The sequence below is a fragment of the Pleurodeles waltl genome, chromosome 3_1, assembly GCF_031143425.1.
Source record: "Pleurodeles waltl isolate 20211129_DDA chromosome 3_1, aPleWal1.hap1.20221129, whole genome shotgun sequence".
NCBI classification, from domain to species: Eukaryota; Metazoa; Chordata; class Amphibia; order Caudata; family Salamandridae; genus Pleurodeles; species Pleurodeles waltl.
The window spans coordinates 417,862,403-417,886,117 of NC_090440.1; the positions used below are offsets into that span (position 1 = coordinate 417,862,403).

Genomic DNA, 23,715 nt, shown 5'->3' on the forward strand with positions numbered 1-23,715 from the left:
GTTTGCCAGCGCAGGGGGAAAGGAATTATCACTGTAAATTAAATGCCCATTAAAGTAGGCCTGCAGCACTAATTGTACCACCCACTACAGTAGCCCTGTACACATGTCTCAAGCCTCCCACTGCAGAGCCTGTGTGTGTAGTTTTAAACTGCCATTATGACCTGGCAAATTTACCCATTTGCCAGGCCCAAACCTTCCTTTTTATTACATATAGCCACCCCTAAGGTTGGGCTAGGTAGCCCTAAGGGCAGGGTGCAATTTATTTGGAAAGTTGGACATGTAATTCAAGTTTAACATGCCGTGGTAGTAAAAAACTATTAAAACACCTCTTGTGATTCTAGGACCTGCGCTTTCACACACACAAAACTGCACTCTGAAGTCTTACATTAATAACTACCATCCCCACATCTCTGTTGCTGTCAGAGAAAAACAAACACTGTAAATGATCTAGGATTCAGGGAAATTTACATTAGCTATTTTAGCTATTTTGTTTACAATCTACACCTAATTTACATTTGTGCAACCCCCTCACAACTGGGATCCCTGGCATGCCACTTGCGACCCCTTGCAATGCCTTTGTGACCTCTGGCCTCAGAGGTGGCAGAGTCAGCGCCAATAATAAAAGGGAAGCTCTGCATTCTTTATTTCTGTCTATTTTTTCATTATATTAATAGTGAATAACAGTCTAGTATTCACTGTAAGTGTAAAAAAATTAAGCACAATTACCTGGGTTGGACCTTTGGTGGCAGTTGAGATAATTAAAAAATGTCTATAAGTGCATGGTGTGTGCATGCTTGCGGGTAAGTATGTTCATGGGAGACTTAGTGTGTGAAAATATTGGCACACTGGAGGTAATTCTTGGCATAATGGGAACCTGTGGTAAAATACTGATACAGGCATTCTAGGGTAATTTGTGAGATGTGGGCACCCATGGGCAAATGTTGGAATACTTGAGGAAATTAGTGGGCTGAGGCACCTATGGCAAAATGCTGGTATTAGACATTGGAAATAATTTTTGGTATAGATTAGGACAAACTGACATATGGGATGGTGGCAGCCATGACAAAAAGCTACCCCTGACGTACTGAGGTCATTTTTAACATAAGGATCACCTACGGTACATGAACAGCATAAATGGCAAAATTCTGACATTGGTATTAGGGGCACCCATGGCATATGGGGGCACCAACCACTTACTAGAGATAACTTTTAACATATGATGGCCCTCATAGTACATTTTGAATAAATGGGCTCAACTCCTGGGGAGTCTCAGGTTTCATTCGCTTGGCACACCATGAAATGATATGAATATGTATTGAGTGCCCTTGGAAGGTCTGTTGGATTTTAGCAAATTTGTGTGAAATACTCCTTTAAAATTAATTATTGGACCTCATTCTTTTCAAATTTTCTGACAGGCAGAAACTACATAGAAGAGGTCTAGCTTATTCAATTTGCTTGCTTACAACAATTCAAGGCACCTATTATGACACAGAACTTTCAAAGATCAAGTCAGCACCATAATATAGGCGGATCTAAAATAGGCCTTTAGGTTATTTTGTTATATTAATCATGCAGGTATTATGGAACTTAATCAATGTCACTTATGAGGATGTTGTTGGGATTAATGTCATGTGACATGACTTCCTAGAAAACTTCTGAGTGAAGGTCATATGATTTCACTTTCTGTCATATCATTAAGGTCAAAGGGTATATGATATTACTTCTGCTACCCTTGGCATTTTGGTGAATCAATGTCCATGAACCATACCAAAAAAAGCAGCAGGCATACAGGCTTTTCCAGGCTAGTCCACCTGATAGCCAGACTGCTCAACAGGCCAGTCCAACACTGGTAGTCATGTTCAGATAGATGGTACAAAGTTTTTAATTCTCATGAATACTTTGCTACAAGTACTTCACACATGTTTCTGCATGTAGTTTTACACATTAAAATAGGGACTTTGATGCCACTTATAAGTTATAAAAAAAAACGTTTCCCAAACCCATCCACTCGCAGGGGCTGATTTATATTTGGGCAGACAGAATAATTACCGTTGCCTTGCCTGAGTACTTTACTCCCGCCAAGGCAAGCATACTACGCCATATTTAGAGATGTCAGCTGTCTCTGCTCACATATCTTCATTTTTCAGGAATTGCAGTTCCTGGAAATGCATTGTAAGTTCGACTGACAGCTCAGTAAATCCGACAAAACAGTACACCAACTTGCAACTTTCCAACAAAATCCCAGAGTAGAATTAAAAAAAGATAAAAAATGAAAATGTCAATACACCTTTTGCCGTGCGAGGAAAACCATGACGAGGAGGGAATTGAGCACTTCCTAGTGCCACTCACCACCAGTTTTTTCCTGGTGGTGAGGGGCTTTGAAAACCAGCTATAGGTCTACCATCTAAATTAGGTGGGCAGACATATTGCCAAACCTCCAGTGGCCCTACCTCTGTCAGGCTGTTCGGTGGGGTATGACCATGGTGGAGTTGGAGCAGTCTCCGCTATCATCAAAACTATAGTCTTTCTGACTCTAAACCAGTTGGGCTGACCATTATGTTGGGCCAGAGGCAACTCTGCCACCCTGGGAATGGAGTTCCTTCTCAACCAAAATATAAATTAGGCTCGTAGACATGAGCAAAACAGTTTTCTAACTAGCTTGTGAGAAAATGGCAGATCCATTTTGATTGCAAGCTAGCCCTCGCAGTGAAAGTTTGCATGGGGAACTATGCTACGGCACAGAGGTATTAAAATATAACACATAATACACCTAATACAAGTGGGCTAATAATTTGACTCTATGTGAGCCTTTGCAGCATCACAAAATGTTTGAAACACCTCTTCCTAGCCACTGTCGTAGATGCACTGTACACTGAGGACTTCAATGCCATCAAAAGAATAAGGTCTTGATTTAGACGTTGGCTGAGAATGAACTCAATGGCAAAAGAGACAGAGTTCCCTCCCAGTTACCACTGTGGTCCACCTACCCAATGTTAAAGAAGGCGGACCATGGGTTTGGGTACGGCGTTGACTACTCCGTCACCCCGTAGCCAAACTCTTCCAACGGCCCTTACTCTGTCGGGCCATTGCAGAATTGTCTATACTTCCATCCTTCCAATTACGAAGGATGGACATATAGCTTTTTTAACTGCCTGTGATCGACAAGCAAACCCTGATGGGACGGGACAAAATACCCCCTCACCATGGGAGGTGACTACTATGGCCAAGGGGCGTCACCATTGCCTTTTTTATTTTCAAAAAGATAATCCTGCTTAGAGATTCTCTTTTTCAAAAAACAAGAAAACTGTTTGGTGCAAGGCTCCCTCATGTGGGGTGAGCCCTGCACCAAACAGCAAAAAGCATTGACAGGTCCCACCATGATAGCTGTTCTTGGAATGCTTTAGAAGTGGCCACTTGCTTGGTGGTCATTTCTAAATCTGGCTGGTGGCATCTCCATCAGGGTGACACAGTAATTTACTCAATTGCCCTGGTAGAGAAATGGAGCTCCTACCACTATATAAATGTGGCCCTAACTCTTTTATCAGAACAGTTAAGGCACGCACTAAGAACAAATACATCTGGTGGAGACAAGAACCATATGACTTGTTCTCCCGAAAGTTCCTGAAAGCCAAATTATTCAATTACATTTTTGAGTGAGGTGCAACATAACAGGGCACAGCCACCGACAAGCACCACATAGGGAATTTCCCAACTCTTCTTGGCCGGAGTCTTCCTACCTGTCCCCTACGATAACATCTAGCCATAGAGTCTCCACGGAAAATAACCCCTTTCTCCACTTATAGGAAGCGATGTCCCGGAACTAAACATTCCTTTTTCCTCAAAATGCTGGCAATGTAGAATTTGTGTTTGCTGGGAGGGCTGAGGCAAGTTTATTCAAAGCTACAGGCAAAAGCATATTTTGTATTTTGGACTCTCCATGCATCCAGCATTACGGAATTTTTTTAAAAGTTGTGGCCATTTGTGGTCCTTTATCAGGAACGCTTTCCACATGCTTACCTTGACTGTGCCAGAGACATGCTCTGTATGTTCTCTACGACCAACATGGTAATATGATCTGTAATGCAATTATTTATTTGCAAAAATATCTATTTCACAGGGTGTAAGTACTACACAACGCTGTAGCTTGTTTGATCTTGGGGCAAAAACGAAAATCATTTATTTCTATGGTGTGGGCTGGCAATATCAAATCCCAAATATTGACAGGTCACAATATTGTGACCACAATATAGAGGATCAAAATGTTGAAAGTTAAGTTGCTATACATTTTTTATACCTAACTCCACATACATGTACGTTGGTGATACATATATATATCTTCAAGGTACGAAGATGTGGAGTCGAGAATAGTGAATCCTTACTTCCCTCTGTGCACTTAACTGTTTGAAAGTTTGTCCAGCGATATTGTGGTCACAATATTGTGACCCGTCCATATTTGGGATTTTTAATAGGTTCTACAACAATGATTTCTGTTCATTTTCACCTGTGTCTCTGGTTGCTAGTTGCTCAGAGGCCCTGTTTAGGGTACTATGTCACTTCCACAAGCCAGTAAACAGCACCAGGCTAGAAACGGTGAATCTTCCACATACGTTCGATACCATCCCATCTGTGCCCTGCGTCCTAGCGCCCACCATCTGATGTTAGCCCCTAGATACGTATATTAAAAAAAAAACAGAATGGCCGATCCCTCTCCGTTTTAACCTTCAGAGCATGGAATGCCATCGCTCCGTTCCTCCGAGCTCAGCCTACTATTAACGTTTCAGAAAACAGTTAAACGTGCCTGTTCAACTTAACTGTTTAACTATTCCTTGTTTAGTTATGGACCTTTCTCCTCCGTGCTTATGGGCTGGCCTGGGCGCAATAGGACAGCTCTTTTTGCGGTAACAGTTGCTCTATAAAAAATGACAGATTCGTGCTCTATATAAATGACAGATCCATTCATTCATGTATTCATTCATGCATTCATGTATTCAATCAAAACATATCTACTAACAGCAATAAGTAGAAACCAATTCAAGCTGACCTACGTTTCTTTCTATGAGGGAGGACTAGATTAATGATGTACGACTTAAGTTCCTATGGCAGGGTCAAATAAGCCAGAAACATATATGGTAGTCCTTCCATAGCTGCTGGTTTTTGTTTAAGTTCCTGACATCTGTGTGTCCCTTGCTTTTGTGACAACTATGGCCAGCTGACTACCCTGTTTGGACATGGATTTAAAAAAGTCGAATTTGCTTAAGCAACAGAGTAAAACTGTGTCTTTGTTGCGATAAACCTGGAGTTAGGTCAGCGTATATCTTGAATATTGGCTTGATGTATCTTACGATCAGTGACTGGTCAGATTGATGTTATCAGATACTTTGATCTAATGTGGGAAAAAGATGTTCTGTAGCGGACTGGTTTCTGATGTTAGTGGGCTTTTAAGACCTCAGACTTTCTAGGACCACCTCCTCAACAACTTCATGAAAGGAGGGACAGATAGACGTCTCAGTGAAGCAGGGCAAATCCTACGTCCACAGGTGTGGCATGAATAAGAATCTTTAGCTCGTGTGCAATCTTTCAAGGTTGTACGATTGTAAGGGTCCTAAACCTCATGCGATCTCCGCTTGGAGCTGATGCTGGGCTCATGATTGAGAGGCTATGGCGTTTTTATTTCCAAGTAATTGTTAGAGCTATAGCTGCATTCTATTCTGCATAAGCCTATCATATGTGTAGTCCACTGTGAATTATGGGTTTATAAACAATGAAGCAATCATAGAAAATATCTCAGCACTCTAGCTTTCTAAACAGCACTTTAGGAATACTTGAAAAGCTCTTCATTACAGAAATGTGAGCCCTGATAGATTGACGTTTGGATTTATGGACTAACACTACTTTTCAGCATCAGTGATTTTTGTATTTTTTCAACAGGAGTAGCTGGTTCCCAGCTTTACCTTGCTGCCCTCAAGTTAATATTTTCTCGGTCAGCTGTGGACTCGTCGACCTTCTGCTGGCAGTGGCTTGCAGACATTCAACAGGATCACAAAGTCGTTCACTTTCTCATTTTGCAAGTAATTATCCGTTCTGAAAATGGCGAAAGGTTTCTACATCAGCAACTTGCTGGCCATGGTGTGCATCCTGTTTGCCGTGACTGCTATCGCTACGATCATTGGGTTGTCCGTCGTATATTCGAAAGAAATGTATAAAAATATGAGACCAAGTGCCACCGTGCCCACAGATGGGGCAGGATCAACAACCACAGAGCCCACCACTCCACAGCCTAACAACCCGTGGAACAGGAGACGTCTCCCAAAATCCATCACCCCACAACATTATGATGTGGAGCTGCAGCCCTACCTGGAGAAGAACTCCGAAGGCCTCTATATCTTTAAAGGGAAAAGCATTGTGTATTTCAGATGCGATGTCGCCACAAACCTTATCCTGATTCACAGCAACAAGCTGAACTACACAATGCAGGGCGAGTTTCTCGTTTCACTGGTTGCCAGATATAGGTCTACTGCTCCAGGCATTACAAAAACATGGCTGGAGGTACCGACCCAGTATTTGGTAGTGGAGCTGACCAAATATCTAGAAGTTGGTAAAGAATATGCTCTATACAGTCAGTTCACAGGAGAGCTGGCAGATGACCTGGCCGGGTTCTACAGAAGTGAATACAAGGAGGGCGATGAAACCAGGTAAGATCTTTGGTGTGTGTTTTGCAGTTTTTTAAATATAATATGTACAAAAGGAATCTGCTCAGTCCTTCAGTAAATTATTATCTTGTGAGGTATTCATGTTTGAACATGCACATAAGCTCTTCCATACATACGATTAGCTTAAATAATGCTGCCTCACTACTACCAATGAAACATATCTGTTAATTCCGAAAGATCATGAACAATGTATTTGAATAATGAACTGCACACTTATACTTTCCCACATTTGTTGAACTCATGTTTGTTGCCAGGCAGCGCAGTAGTCACCAGAAAATTATGTGAGAAGCACCAGGAGAGGGGCTTTGGCTCTGCCCAGATGTTGGGAGCCAGGAGGCATGTTGTGATTGGACAGAAGTTGTGAGCTTCCACGAAAAAAGTGCATGTCCTCCACACAGTCTGATCATTTCATTTATTTATCCAGGTGCCTGAACTTGAGCACACACATGCCACTGTAATGTTATTAAAGCATCTTAGATAACTAGATCATTTATGGTGTCTTCCTGTGGCAGCAGCACAGATGGGAGGAGGACACTCATTAACCTACATGGATTATTCGGTCTGGCTCGACAGTGCATTCATAAGTCAGATCTATTGTAATTGCCAATGCTTGTTTAAAATCTATTCATTTGCAAACTGTTTCACTTGCAGAAATGTTAATTGATACTTTGGGCCCAATTTAGAGTTTAGTGGATGGGTAAGTGCCAAGGAATATGATACATTTGGAATTGTTGATGGATGGTTAATGCTTAACGTTTAAGACTGGAAGCTGAACTGGCCTTCATTTTACTAACCCATCACCAGAAACTTAATTGACCCTCTTTTTTTAATTGACCCAGCTGTGCACCGAGTCTATAAAAAGAGGGTGGGCAGGAGAAAAGTGTTTTCATTCTCTCTCCTGCACTGTAATGTGACTCTAAGGTACTTGGAGGTAGAGCCTGCCACCAAGAACCTCAAAACAAACTGTGCCAAGTCTGTAAAAAAAGAAGCAAAAGACTACTGGAGATTTTGACACATCAGATACGTCAGTGTTCCAGTCTCCTTAGCTCGTCCTTCTTTCCCTTTCCTCTCCGGTGATGTGTTCCTGCCCTCCCCCACCCGCATTTCACTGTCAGTCCTCCTACTTTGATTTTTGCCCATCACCTTTATATCTTGTCCCCTTCCCGTTACCCTAGATGGCCGATTCATTTTCCCATCACCTTTCTGCTCTCCCTCTGCTCCACCGCATCATTGAGTAACCTGACATACATACTGTTCTTCACCCTCGTACTACCTTTCATTAAGATGAGAGGAGGGTGCAGGGGGGAATATTACCAGCTCCCTCCAGCCCCGTATGGCATGCTGGGAAGCACCATGTCTAGGTGGTGCCAGAGAGAGCACAACATTTACACTGGATTCTTCACTCTCGCTAGCATCAAACAACTCGTTCCACACCTCATGCTTGCTGTTCAACTCTGGTTTGCTGGCTGCGAACAGTGTTAGCATGACATGCATATAGTTGGCTTCCCAAAAATACTACTCATTTTGCTTTTTTGGCCTCAGTTTTCTTGTTTTGTGGCCAAGAAATGTAGCATATTATGCTGTGATGTCTTTAGGTGTCCCAGTACAGCTATGTCCTACTGAGCAGTGCAGAAATCTCTTCAACCACTCCCCAAAATGAACTACTTGACATCAAATTGAAACTGAATTACCCGTGTAAATTGATGTAAAGCTTGAAAACTACAATCTATTTCTCTCTCTCATGAACACTCTCCTCCCATGAACTGATCTTCACCCCACCCCACCCCACCCCCATTACATCTCACTTGGCACACCTGCCCCACAGAGCCCAACACGTACATCAATCCTAATGCTTTGTAAAGTTCCTGCATGCACATTGTATTTAGCACACCCACACATGTGAATACTCTCTGATCAAATATCCCACATACATTCTACTATCATTATCTCTAGAAGTCCTCAACACAATCAACGATAAATTCGCATATGCAACTTTAGAAGAATCACAACAGCCCAGTGACTCATCTCCTACGTGACAGGTCAAAGGTGTAGTTTTTGGTTCATATCCTCCCTCACTGAAGTCGTTTACCTTGAAGCTAGTGCACTCACAAAGTCTTGGTTTTCCTTACCCTCTATTATATTACTGCTATGATACAACACCATCCATGAGACAAAACCACAGTGGGCTGAAGGTCTGAAGGACAGTTTTTGCATGCCCGTTCTGTCCCCAGTGACTCCCATCCAGCCAGCAACAGATGGACTGTGTGCTACCTAATCTCTAGGCTTTCAGTCTCACTCGAGACTGAGAGTCATGTTGAAGGGCAGCACAGAGGTAGAATTGCAGGTGGGATTGCAGTACATATTTAGCTTATTGACAGCAGTGTACCAGCATTGCAGTTTCACCATCTCTTCTGTACCATGGTGCATGGTTCCTGGAGGTTCAAGATGGAGCATGAATGCCCAAACTGCTACCCTTCTAGGGCTATCACAATTACGCCTTGCTCTTGCCTGTGTCTCAGTACACCAGCACCATGGCCCGTAGTTATGACAGCAGTAAATGATTGGGCTTTGTCAAAATCTGTTTCTAGAGGCAGAAGGGCTGTGTAGGCAGACACGGCTCCTCTGTTAGGGTGGAGGAGTGTCACGCCACTAATTAAAATGTCCTGATTTTGGATTCCTATTTCCAATACCTCAATCACTGCAGCTTACAGCTCCTGGCTCCATCGAAATGATGTATTTCTATTTATCTCCTGTCAATGTCATGCTATCTTCTAAACTCTTATATTTGTCAAGAGAGGCTTGCTCTGTGCCACTACTCTTGCTGTATCTGTTCTGAATGTGTAGAGGGGCATGAATTGCTGCTCCCTGTCTGTGCTATAGGAGCTGTGTATGAGAACGTTGGCAAGATGCACCAACCTGTGCTGGTAATGCTTTTGTGCATGAGAAAAGATTCCACCTCTGCTTCACTAACTCAAAAGACTACAGCACTGTCAAAGTGCTGTACTGCAACAGACATCTTTCATGAAGGAAGATGAAAAGAAGTGCCCACTACAAAAAAACAGAACCAAACATAAAACTTCAAAGACCTAGACCCTAAGTCACATGTGGTGTCTGGAAAAGGACTATAAAAAAGGGGGGTTAATTCCCTAGGAATTTGCCATCTGTCAAGCTGGCAGACTAGTTGTGTGAGAAGGGGTAGCTCTACAAGACTTATGCCTGTGACCAGGACTGGAGACAGGGGAGGAAGGGGGGTGCAAGGCCTGATAGTCTCCGTGCTCGGTGAGGGAACATCACTCAGTACCACCTTTCTTGGAGCCTGGAGCACCAGTGCCTGGCTGATTGCCAAGACCAGTGTGCCCTGTGAGGAAGAGGAGAGTGCTGGAGGGAAATCAGTCCAGTAGGGAGCCCTATGATGAGGTCTCCCTGAGCAGGGGGTGAGGATTTGTCTGTGGTCTGTTTGGGCCATAACCCTTATGCAAGATTATTTTGGGCGACCTCTGTATGGCAGGAGAGCCATGTGCTGAGTGCTGTGTGGGTCTTGCTACACCCATACAAGTACACTATGGTGACCCTGTATGCCAGGGGGGCACCAGTAAAGTAACCATTTCAAGGAGGGCCAAGACTTATGACTGACTGGGCCGGAGTGTGTGTGCTGTGATAGCCTGCCCCTGGATAAACCAGTACTTGGGAACCCCGTTTGCCAGAAGAGGCTGCCGGTATCAACATTGCCAAAGTACTTGGGAAACACACTGTGAAGGAGCTGCCTATGACTCACCACTGAGGACTGCTTGAGATGCCATGGACAGTGTAGCACCCTTGCTTGTGCCAGTTGGTAGATGAAGAAAGGATTCCTTTCCCCAGTTGAGCAAAGTAAACTAACTGGATCTTTGAGAGCTGGAAACTGCTCTGACATCTGTGAGACGTCTGGCAGCAATGCTCTTGAGAGAGAGCCTGTGACATGGGGGGTACAATGTGGGCCACAAGCAGTCTAACTTCTCAGAACTGAGCAGACACCCATTGCATCTCTGAACTGTTTTGTATTATGAGAGCAGTAAGATGTGAATTAGGCTAGTTGGGCCCAGGGAAAACTCGCTGCTAATGGTACTGCAGCACTAGAGACACATTTGACTAAGTTCCTAAAGGGTCAAAAGGGAGAACTCTAGTATGGCCTAATAGTTTGCTTTCCCTGACGCGTGGCAACCAGTGAATGGGAAATAACACTGAACATGTTACACAAAGGAAGTTGTGACATGGATTCGCCTGACAACTATTAGAGCCCAAACTTTAAGGATGGATTGTCTTGTCGCATTGAACATCGCATTTATTTCCATGTGTAGAGTTAGAAATAAATTACTACTTATTCTTATAAAAGCAAGTATTTTGCTGAACATTGATTTACTGATCGTACTGTTTGCACTTTGAGTTATGAGTCGTGTTCACTAACCCATATCTACATCCCCCATCCCAAGGGAGCCTTCACTGCTCAACCATAGCTACCACTGAGAATCAAGTGGAGAATGGGTACTTAGCCCAGTTGGGTGGGATCATAGTAGGTGGGGCCCGAGATATCAGATGTAAAAGGTATCAGCCACCACAGTTGGGCCCAGTAGCTCCTGCATGCCCGATGGCCCACTGAAGGGGGCTCTGACATTGACCATAATGAAGTACAGGCACATTTTTTAGCACCCTTTCAGACTTGGCAATAAAACCACACCTTGAAACAATTGTGATGTAATATACACAATTTGGCCTACGTTTGTACAGTGAATGGGGCCTGTAACCCCCACCCCCTGCAAAGAGTCTGCCTTGCTTGCTTGTTGTCAAATTGGGCTGGAAAAGGTATTTTTTTGTTAACATGCTTTTGGTATCAGCCTGACACTGCTATCCCATCTAGGTGTTTTCTTTGCAATCCGATACTTGTAATCCTGATTATTATAAACCCAGGACTACAATTACCAGAATGCAAAGTCCAGACTAGATTAACTATTTGCATATGAAAATGGGAAAAGTCCAATATTTTGGGATTCGTAATACATTTCAAGAACTTCGAATTGGCTAGATGAAGAAGAAAACAAAGCATTTTAATGTGGTTTATGCGCTACGTTAAACCTAATAAAATTGTACTGCTGCCAATGATTACACATGTCTATAAAAACCTATGGCTAAAGACAACTACAAGGTATACCCTTCCTTTCTGATAACATTTTCTTAGACTAGGAAAAGTAGAAAAGCCCTGATTTCACCATCATGCTTACACTCTCAAGCATTGTGGATTTGGCTTACCAAATAGTTATTCTGGGACAAAGGTGTACAAGGTTTAACAAAGAAACAGAAGATACTTAAAGTTAGCTTGGGTGTCAGTGGAGATTTTAGAATTCTTTCTTTTAGGAATATTGCCCCCTGTGAGGAACAGCATGCTTCCATGTCTAATGATAAAATGATAACTGGAAAAGTGTTCTACAGTGTAAACTGAAGAATTGACTATTTATTAATGAAATTTGAATCTTCCCCCAACTTGAGATTATACTTGTGCATATATATGTTATGTTATGTTGATTTGTATAGCACACTAATCACTCGAGAGGGTATCCAGGCACTTGGGCAGGTGTGTAGGTGTGAGGTGCCCAAGGTGCTTACTGGAAGAGCCAGGTCTTTAGTTTCTTGCAGAACTCAAAAAGAAGTGAGAAGGATGCTATGATGTGTTGAGGGAGGTCGTTATATAGGAGAATGATTATTTTACATTGTTATTTTCAGGGAGTTGGAGTTCCAATGGGGAAAACATAATTTGACTTTAATAAAAGAACAACAAATCATAATCTTTACGAAATATGAGATAAATAATTCGTGAATTTGAGAGATTAAAGTATGTAGAATTAAAACATTGTACTGAAGAATTCAAGAAATCTCTGTAAGTAAACAGGCATATAAACACCACTTCAATAATTAGGAACATAGGGGCATATTAAGGTGAACGCATGTGTTTGCGCGCTTGACTACAATTTGAATCTTGAAATATTCATTCTGTTTTGATTTTAAAGCTGTTGTTTTAATTTTATTTTCTGGTGATATTTTAAAAATTCTTAAAGTTTTAAAGCTGACTTTTTTATGGGTGATATTTTTCAACTTTTAAAGTCTTAAAGTTGCTTGCTTTGGTTCGCAACAGGCACGCCTTTCCCTTACAGCGCTTATCTTGGGGGGTTGTTAGGGGGCCTTTTCTTTTTCTCTGGACCGGTGGGTCTTCATTTTTTCTGGACCTCTCGGGAAGTTAGGGCCTGTTAGAGCCCGCTTCCTGTTCCCGGCCGGGGGCCGCTTCCGGTTCCAGTTGGTTAGCGGTCTAGGTCTCTGGCAATGGAATAAAATGCCAGCCGTGACACGGCTGCGCAGACTAAGGTGAACACGTGTGTTTGCGCGCTTGACTGCAATTTGAATCTTGAAATATTCATTCTGTTTTGATTTTAAAGCTGTCGTTTTCATTTTATTTTCTGGTGATATTTTAAAAATTCCTAAAGTTTTTAAGCTGACTTTTTTATGGGTGATAGTTTTCAACTTTTAAAGTCTTAAAGTTGGTTGCTTTGGTTCTCAACAGGCGCGCCTTTCCCTTACGGCACTTACCTTGGAGGGTTGTTAGGGTGCCTTTTCTTTATCTCTGGACCGGGGGGTCTTCATTTTTTCTGGACCTCTCGAGAAGTTAGGGCCTGTTAGAGCCCGCTTCCTGTTCCCAGCCGGGTACCGCTTCCGGTTCCAGTTGGTTAGCGGTCTAGGCCTCTAGCACAGGGAATAAAATGCCGGCAGTGACACAGCTGCGCAGACTAAGGTGAACGCATGTGTTTGCGCGCTTGACTGCAATTTGAATCTTGAAATATTCATTCTGTTTTGATTTTAAAGCTGTTGTTTTTATTTTATTTTCTGGTGATATTTTCAAAATTCTTACGTTTTTAAGCTGACTTTTTTATGGGTGATATTTTTCAACTTTTAAAGTCTTAAAGTTGGTTGCTTTGGTTCGCAACAGGCGCGCCTTTCCCTTACGGCGCTTACCTTGGGGGGTTGTTAGGGTGCCTTTTCTTTTTCTCTGGACTGGGGGGTCTTCATTTTTTCTGGACCTCTTGGGAAGTTAGGGCCTGTTAGAGCCCGCTTCCTGTTCCCGGCCGGGTACCGCTTCCGGTTCCAGTTTGTTAGCGGTCTAGGCCTCTGGCAAGGGAATAAAATGCCGGCAGTGACACAGCCGTGCAGCGGATGTGCGCAGCGGGTGCGCCGCTGGCGCGCCAAAATCGAGCCCGCCAGCGCCCGCCTGCTCACGTCTGCACCAGAGCGGGCCAGAGGGCTAGGGGTTATAAATTGGTGTCTGGCAATTCTGCGTCTTGGAAATGTGCATTATGTAATTGGACTTTGCCTATGCCCCTAACAGTTGAGGAGCATAGAGCCCTGGCCAAGGGGGGAAATAGGTCTGTTCATGCAAATATTCAGGGCCCTAAGGATGCTAGGTGGTTGAGGCCTTTTACTTCTGAGGTCCAGGGGCCCACCCTACTATATATCCTGCTGAACTGGGTCAAGCACTCCCTTCTGCGCCTGACTCACAGATAATGGCATGACACGAGCAGTCAATACTCCTCCAGAAGAAACTGTAGATACAGGTCAGTGAACACGACTGATAATTCAATGTGCAAAAGGTAAACAACATTCAAAAAACAATAACACCATTCTCCTGTGAGGTAGGCACTCTAGAAGTTGTCAGGCTACACCTCGGATACACAATGCCTATGTAATGAGTGTTGTTATTCCCCTTTCACACATGGTGACATCCAAGGAGTGTAACCTACTAGGTTATTTCATGGGGTATCCCCTTCTCGTACTCAGTCAATAAGGTGTAGTCACTTAGAGTCAAGTAGGGTCGCAAAACCAAAGGTGATATATCCCACAAGGCCTGGTAGGGCCAGTTCTCAGCTTATCCGCTCTGGCGGTACTCAGTCCTGGCCCAGATCAGCAAATTTGGGCCACATGCATTCACATGTGCAGCTCCTGGCAGGCTTCGACTCTCTTTCTTGAGCCCCACCCACCAATTGTCTGACAATCAGAGTTGCTCCGGCTCCAGCTACATGCAGTAAGTTGTTTCTCACTTTTCTCGAGGATGAGTGCAGTCTCCATGCTCCAATGGCGCTTCCTCTGTCCTTAGGTCTCAATGGACATCAAACTCCCCACGTCTTGGCTGTAGCAGTACTTTCGAGTCACAGGCAATGACCTGGACCTCTGACCTCAGTGCTCTGTGCAGCCCCTCTTGGCATATGGGGTCGCTCAGACGAACCTCACTAGACTTAGGTTGCCTCTCCCATAGACCCTCCTGGCACATGGGGATGCAGCAACTTCCCACACATGGAGGATTCCTTTGAACACGGCAGCCCCTCCTTTGTGTACCAGAGGCAACAACTTTCACATTACTACACATGGGCAATAACCCAATCGATACGGCATGTGTCTTTGGTGCATGGTGGCTCCTTTTGGAATATGGGATTGCAAACTTCCACAATGCTGCACACATGCAACGACCCGATTGATACAGCACTTGTCTTTGGTGCATGCTGGCCCCTCCTGGCATATAGGGTCACCAAACTCACTACGCTGCACAAGAGCGATGACCGATTGATGCAGCAGTTGTCTTTGGTGCATAGCAGCACCTCCTGGCATATGAGGTTGCCAAACTCACAACAATGCACATGAGCAATGTCCCAATCGGTGCGGCAGAGCTCCTCACATGTGGCTCAGGAGTTCCACAAGTCCGGCCTCCCCTCTGGATCTCTCTCTCTCACACAGGTACACCAGTCTTGACAAGCAGGCAGGTACTGGTGCTTCAGACTGAAGGGCAACTGGTGTTGGTTTCCCTGGGTGAGGTCACGTCCCTAGTCCTGTCACAGGCAGAAGTCTTGCAGACCTTCCATTCCTCATCATGCAGCCTGGCTGGCTTCTCAGAAGATGATAAAGTTGGGGGTCTCAAACTCCATTACTTATAGTTGCCTACTAGGACCACAAATGTGATATAGGGCCTGGACGTTTGAAGTTTTATGTTGGGGTGCTGCTTCTTTAAAATTGACATTTCTCCTCTTCACCCTTCCTCCTGAAATTACATCCGTAACAAAAGGCAGGGCTCAAAAGATTAATTACCAGACACTAGATTCATGGCAGTGAACAAAGTTCACACCAGGATGTCAGCCACAGTTCTATGTGCATTAAAGTTAATGCTGGGCCCTATCCTTCATAATTCCCTTATCAGCCCCCTCATCCTTCCTGAGATGTGTCCAGGCCACATCCTTGTGGTCTGTCACTGAATCAAAAAACCCTTTCAAATGCATAGAGAGTGCGCCCTCATCTAGTGCTTGTCTTACACAGCTTACAGAAATGCAGCAATAGAGAACACTTTCTGAGGGAATTCCTCTACTCCTCATGTTTTCACCAGGCAGGCCTGGGCTTTCCAAAATGGAACTTGAGGTCCTTCATGTAATGTACCAGTGCAGGCACTTCATACTCAGTGTACATTCCTAGCACATTCCACTGTCTAGTACTGTTGTGCCCATGTACCATGCTACTACCAGCATTCATAGATGCAGCACACTCACTGTCTGCGCACTCTGTTCAATACTGCAGTCTCTCTGTACTGCATCACACACTGTGTCACTTTAATCATACACTGCCAGCACACACATATTTGCTATGTGCACACTGTTCAACACTGCGCCCTATATGTAGTGTATGAGATGCATGCCTACATCCATTCAGCAAATGTTTTTATCCCACATGCAGTTCCACCCCAACCTGATGTAGGTCAAGGGTGAGTTAAACACACAGCAGGCAAACCTTTAAAAAGGCGAGTGAGCCTATAGGCCTCACTCTAGTTAAACAGGGTAAAAACGACCTGTTCTCTACTGCTGATCACTACACGGTATACTGCCACCACCATACTTGGGATGTTTAACTCCTGGAGAAGGCAGTAGACTTCCACCACTATAAGGGTAGTCCTTTAGGCGCCCTTCCCTGTGCAACAAAACTGCAATCCGTGAGACAGGCCTATGTCATGGAGCACACGCATGATCCGTGTTTGCCTATGACAAAAATCAGCATTTGTTATTCAGACAACAATACAGTTGATCATTCAGGGCAGGGATACATGTCTTGACCAGGCAGAAGTATTTTCCATCCCAACTATGTACATCAAGAAAAAGCAAAACACGTTGGAGCAGATTTACTAACAGTTTACGCATCGCAATAGATCAAGGTAAGTTGCAGCACTGCCTTGCGTTAAAGGAAGACATCTGAAATGCATCATGTTTACAAAGATATGGTGCACTTCTGCTGCCTCCTTGTGCTGGCACACTGTGCGCTGCCTAGAGCCAATACAGCTACTCTTGCACTATGGGCCAAGGTTGCCTGCAGTATGAGCAGGATTGGACACCTTTCAGCACAAAAACAAGACAATTTTCTTTACCTATGAGTGATGTGGAATGCATCACACTTAGATAAAGAAAGTAACAAGAAGAAATAACAATATTTCTCCTTGTTACACTTGTGTCTATTGTAGCATCTTCCCCAGCCTGGGTACGCACTAATTACTATACCACATGTGGAGCTGGGTATTATACGTCTGTATTCGTTTGCGTGTAACCTCCAACTCAGCATTCTAAACCTGCATTCACTTCACCACACTCTCTTAACACCTATGTCACAGTTCTACGAAGTCCATCGGGAGCCAAAAGGGTTCTGTTATTAATAACTCACACATCACCTCTGGGAGGTGTACCATTTTGACACCTTACCAGTTTTACAACTCTTTGTAAGTCTAGGACTGCACCAAAATCATTGGGTTTGCTAGCGCAGATGTATTAATAAAAATTATTAATGAGAAGTTCCTATATTCTGAATAATAAGTTTGTGTGGAAAAAATAATAAGGTAGAAAAATAAAGCACGCATTTGAAAAGTTTTTATAATTTCATCTTTTCAACCTTTTGTTATTCAAAATCAAATCAGTAAGTGACTTTTAATCCTAAAATTCCTTTCACCTACTTTCTCAACCAATTGCCTCTCACGGACGGCTGCCAATCTGTCCCCGACCCTTCTCACTAACCAACCTATCCCAGCGCGGCTCCAGTGGCGTCACACTCACACATACTGCGGCTGACAAAGTCTTGCAACTTGTCCTCCCAAACTCCGATTCACACAAACTAATGCAAAAATTGCAAGCACTAATCAAAAACCAAACATCAAAAACCAAATCTGTTGGTTTACTACAGGAAAGGTAACACAATTACTTCAGAAACCTTATGGATTTTTCACTGATGGCTCTTCCCATACTTACAGCTACTCCTTCTTTCTCAGTCTCCCAGATTCGCAAGCAAAATTCGACCAGCAAATTTTACCCTTAACTGATCAGTGGGTCTGTCCTTGTGCACATAGGACTCACCAGATCTCAGTCGAAATTTTCTTTCACTCACTTTGACTCGCACTCTAACTTGTCGACCATGCCTGATCAATCTACTAAACCAAACAGATTACAACTTAAAACCAAGTGTTTCATACACTTTTCAATATACTGTGGAGTCTTAGACCACGGAGGGTCCGTACATCAACAATCACATGGACAATTGTTGAGCACAAAGCGCCACACACATGTGAAGTTCAACGTCTTCCTTACTCTCACACTGCGGAGTACGCACACTCCTTCTACAACTTTATTTGGAGTATGCAAACTCCCTCAACCTCACAAACCTCACAATTCACCTGCAATTTGCATAAGCTGTGCAAGCACAACCTACTTCATTCACACTGTCACTAGAATGCCCAGAACATCCTCAAGCAACCATTAGCAGGATCCAGGATTCTAAGAAAGTCATTTCTCGACTTAAGGAAACATTTTCTCTCCACTTAGCATAATTGAAAAATAAAATCCAAATCTCAATAGGAATGAACCTTCACCTCTGTTACTATCTCTGGAAATCTATCATGGATTCTTAAGGAGACAAACCTTCAACTCTCTTTACCAACAACGTTAACACCTGTTATCCTGTACTGGACGACTATGATAAGATTTTAAGGAGACTAACCATCCTCTGCTACCATCTCTGTTAGCGCATCTGACAAGGGGACGCTAATAGGTCGATGAACCTTTGACTTGCAATTAAGATGTTCTTACCATAGCTCCAATACATGCAAATCATTAATCAATATCCAATACACAATATCAATAATCAACAACAATCAATAACAGTAATAATTAATAGAGTAGGTAATTGTCACGCACCATGACCTTTCAGTCATGAATAACCACACCTTTTAGTAAAAGTTAGAATATTTATTTCCCTCTATTGACAATTGTAAGATCATGTAGATTAATCTCAAAATCAAATGAAACACATACTGAAACAATACTGGCTGTCCAAAGCGGCGGAAGAAACGTAATCTAATCAAAGCTTGGACTACAACACATTCTGGTACAAATTAATAACAAAGTCAACTGCGTCAATATAATTACAAACATTCGAGTTCAGCAGTGAAATTCAGCAAGCATTATTCCCTATCAGCACAATTTCATTAATGAGGATCCTTAACTAACATCAGATTAGCATCGGAATGTTGGGCTTCATGCAAAATAATTTAGTAACACCAATTTGGAAGACATCTAACTATGGCTCTATCAAAACAGTGCATTTGGTACCTAGAAAAAAAAGAAAAAGCAAATATGCATAATAATCAACAGCCTAAATCATAATACCTATCCTCAGCATGGATCAGCAGGTAGAGTCAGTCTCCGTCCTCAGGACATTAGTCGATCAGCAAGGCATCAGGATTCAGCATCAAAGTTCAGAGAACACAAAGGGGGTCATTCTGACCCCGGCGGTCTTAGACCGCCGGGGCCAGGGTCGGCGGGAGCACCGCCGACAGACCGGCGGTGCCCCGCAGGGCATTCTGACCGCGGCGGTAAAGCCGCGGTCAGACTGGCAACACTGGCGGTCTCCCGCCAGTGTACCGCCGCCCCTTTGAATCCTCCAAGGCGGCGCAGCTCGCTGCGCCGCCGAGGGGATTCCGACCCCCCCTACCGCCATCCAGTTCCCGGCGGTCCGCCCGCCGGGAACCGGATGGCGGTAGGGGGGGTCGCGGGGCCCCTGGGGGCCCCTGCAGTGCCCATGCCACTGGCATGGACACTGCAGGGGCCCCCGTAAGAGGGCCCCTACGAGTATTTCACTGTCTGCTTGGCAGACAGTGAAATACGCGACGGGTGCAACAGCACCCGTCGCACCTTCCCACTCCGCCGGCTCGATTACGAGCCAGCTTCATCGTGGGAAGGACGGTTTCCCCTGGGCTGGCGGGCGGCCTTTTGGAGGCCGCCCGCCAGCCCAGGGGAAACCTCAAAATACCCACCGCGGTCTTCCGACCGCGGTACGGTATTTTGGCGGCTCCCGCCGGGCGCGCGGTGACCGCGCCCGGCGGGAGTCAGAATGACCCCCAAAGTCTTTTAGCATTAAAGTTAAGCATGTCTCTTGTCAGGACGCACAAGAATATATTGACCTTTCGGGCCAGCAAGAAAATGGACAATGACGGTGTCTTTCTCAGTGCAGTGTCGTTAAATCAAAACCACTAAAACTATTTCCCAAATCCCTATTGATCAATTATTCACATGTTCACATTTTGTCCAATAAAACGAAAACTCCAAATCTATGAATTCTACTATTACTCCATTTACAAGTCGTTGATTGATTGTCCTGCAATGTCCTCATCATCCGGCTAGTCAGGTAACAATATTGTTGCAGCTTCTACTCCAGTCAGTATATTCATTGTTCTCCTCCTGAGAAAGTCAGTCTCACACGCATTACACACAAAGGGGGTCATTCTGACCTTGGCGGTCCATGACCGCCATGGCGGAGTGCGGCGGAAGCACCGCCAACAGGCTGGCGGTGCTTCCTGAGCGATTCTGACCGCGGCGGTAAAGCTGCGGTCGGAAAAGGGGAGCCGCCGGTTTCCCGCCGGTTTCCCGCTGGCCCAGGGAACCCGCTATGGCGGCGCTGCTTGCAGCACCGCCATGGGGATTCCGACCCCCTTCCCGCCAGCCTGTTTCTGGCGGTGGACACCGCCAGAACCAGGATGGCGGGAACGGGTGCCGTGGGGCCCCTGGGGGCCCCAGCACTGCCCATGCCACTGGCATGGGCAGTGCAGGGGCCCCCTAACAGGGCCCCACAAAGATTTTCACTGTCTGCTGTGCAGACAGTGAAAATCGCGACGGGTGCCACTGCACCCGTCGCACCCCTTCAACTCCGCCGGCTCCATTCCGAGCCGGCTTCATTGTTGAAGGGGCTGTCCCGCTGGGCCGGCCGGCGGTCTTCTGGCGGTCGCCCGCCGGCCCAGCGGGAAAGCCGGAATGGCCGCCGCGGTCTTTTGGCGGGAACCGCTTGGTGGGCGGCGACCGCCGACCGCCGCGGTCAGAATGACCGCCAAAATGTTAAATTAGCAAGAACAGCATCTTCTAGCAGTCGGTTCTCATGAGAAACTTTCAATTATGAGCACATTTAAACAATGCAACGGAAAATCACAGTTTAACTCTCTAGGACAGCCTTTTATTAAACATTAAGAAATACAACTTTGACATGAGGCCTGGCAAGTAGGCCAAGACCTTCACCAAGTTAAGGCCTACAATTAACAAAGCTAGGACATAATGCATAACCTTTAATATGACAAATTACTACATTAGTAAAACATATATTCCACATTTAACAGTATTAGAATATTAGTTAGTACACTTTGTGAACATTGGCGGCCACTCATTGTGATCACATTTTCAAAAGCGTGCAATATTTTCCTATGTTATTATATTTTCTACACAAACTCATTATTCAGAATACATGAACACTCATTAATCATTTTTATTAAAACACCTGCGCTAGCATAGTGGACTTAAAATCTTTTGCAAATGTTAAATATACCTAACCCTGTGGGACATTTCTGTTGTCGAAATTGTCTGGTATGCAATTTTACATCTGACACTAAAAATCTTTCACTTAATGGAATAGTATTTGCACAAACAGAATTTTCTAATTGTAATACAGAAAATGTGGTCTACCACATCACATGCCTGTGAGAAAAAGTACTAAGGCCAGAAAACCCAGGCAGTGAAATCCTGGATGCTGCTGCACAGGTCAATGATAAAATGCTGCACTCCGGGTGCACCTTTGGTGAAACATTTTCAGTATTTGAGCCATTCAGAAAATTACCTCCAATAGTCTGTTCTATTTGTAGTGCAGTTTGTTAGGAGAGGGGCTCAGTACCTTCCATAAAAAACGGAGGCAAGATTGTTTGAGAAGTTCCACACATCTACTTTTGGTCTCAGTGAAGTTTACAAAATTCGGTCTCTAATTTGTTATATATTAAGATTACGTGTTGCCATTTAAAACAAAATCCTCGAGGGTGGGTTTCTGCCCTCAAATTGATAAGAACCTGCATGCCCCTGTTGTACATAAATATGCTTGTTTCACCGTATTAAAATCAACACGTCCTCTGAAAGAGAGACACTGTAAGCTATGAGGGTGTAATTAGATAATGCAAAGGATTATAATAAGGAGAGAAGAGATTTGGTCCAAGATGGCTGCCATGTTGGTGGCCTCAATTTTTCTCAACTGAATGGAGTCCTTTAATGTTTCTATTTTGTCAGTGTAGAGTGAAGAAGGCACTCTTGTGAAGATTCAGGGACATCTAAGAAACAAGGTCTATTCCTAGTATGTGTATAGTTGAAAGGAACGTTTGTAAATGTGTTGTAAAAACGGTTTGAATTTTTTTTGGTAAATATTTAAGTGAAAAGAGTTTTTGGAAGACATTAAAATAGAACTGAAAGAGATATACATTTAAATGGGTCAGAAGAGATTGTTAAAATGGCCGCAATGTTGCATGCCATCTTCCTGGGTCCCTCGCCTTCCCAGTATGCCTTGTGAACACGCTGTACATCTGTGTGCCCCTCTAGTTCGCACACATACAGATGAGACTTGCTGGAGACACATTGGGGAATAGAGCACTTATCTGCATGCTCTCCCGCCGTGTGAGTTTTCGAATGGAGGAATATTACTGCTGGCACTTGGTACACTAGGGGATTCCACAAGTGGATAATCAAGTAGACACCTCAGGTGTAAATAAAGGATTTTTAAGTTTAATAATATGTGATATACAGGAAGTCTTGTATAAAAGAGTTTTACTCTAGTGCACATGCATAGTAGGTTACGGGGTACTGAAGAGGAATTAGACAGATTTGTGCATTGATAGGGACAAAGAGGTTAATTGCCGGTTGGCGAGTTGTGGAAGTGTCTCAACCAGTGAATTCTGCATGTGGGTGTCCTAACTTAGAGCATCCTTCTTGTGCCTGGTATTTGAAAACCCACTTGCAGCTCCATATCACCAGGATCTTTGTCCATACTGTTTTTGGACAATGGTGGAGGGCCACATTTAATGGCCTTGTGCGTGGAAAGGTGCACACAGACACGTATTAACTAATTGTTATATTGTGTATAAGTTGACCCTTCGACAAAAAAAAAGTGACACAGCGATGCACTTTTGTGTAGCTTGTCAGACCCGTAGGTGAATCATGAGAAGTGGTAAAAAGTAGAAGTCCATTTTGATTTTAATGAGTAATTAAGAGGCCAAGAATGTTTGAGGCCGAAACACGTCAACCTTTCATGCGGAGGAGCCTGATGATTTTAAATGCGGTGTAAACTACAACATTAGTGAGGAATTTAAAGCAATGCTTGGAGAGACTGTTCCTCTGTAGATTTCCCTGTTTTCCATATGGATGACCTCCTTATGGATTAGGTGGATAATATTGTATTCATCACTGTTTTCCGAAAAGTATACACTGAGAGACAAGAGAGATTGTTTTTGTATTATGCGTATGTTTGAAGTATGATCTTGTATATTTATAAGGAGAAATATATATATATGAAAAACTGGAAAAAAATATTTAAAGCATCAATGCACTATAAAAGAAATTTA

At 43.9% G+C, this 23,715-nt stretch overlaps 1 protein-coding gene across 2 annotated transcripts in view; it reads left to right on the forward strand.

The window, feature by feature from the left end:
• The window catches only part of LOC138284178 (aminopeptidase Ey-like), a 534,815-nt gene that overhangs the window by 154,314 nt on the left and 356,786 nt on the right, over positions 1-23,715 (forward strand). For both annotated transcript variants that reach the window (XM_069222674.1, XM_069222675.1), the window contains exon 2: positions 5,929-6,692. In XM_069222674.1, coding sequence (XP_069078775.1) covers positions 6,088-6,692 — 605 coding nt within the window. In that variant the 5' untranslated portion in view covers positions 5,929-6,087. The remainder of the gene's footprint in view (positions 1-5,928; positions 6,693-23,715) is intronic.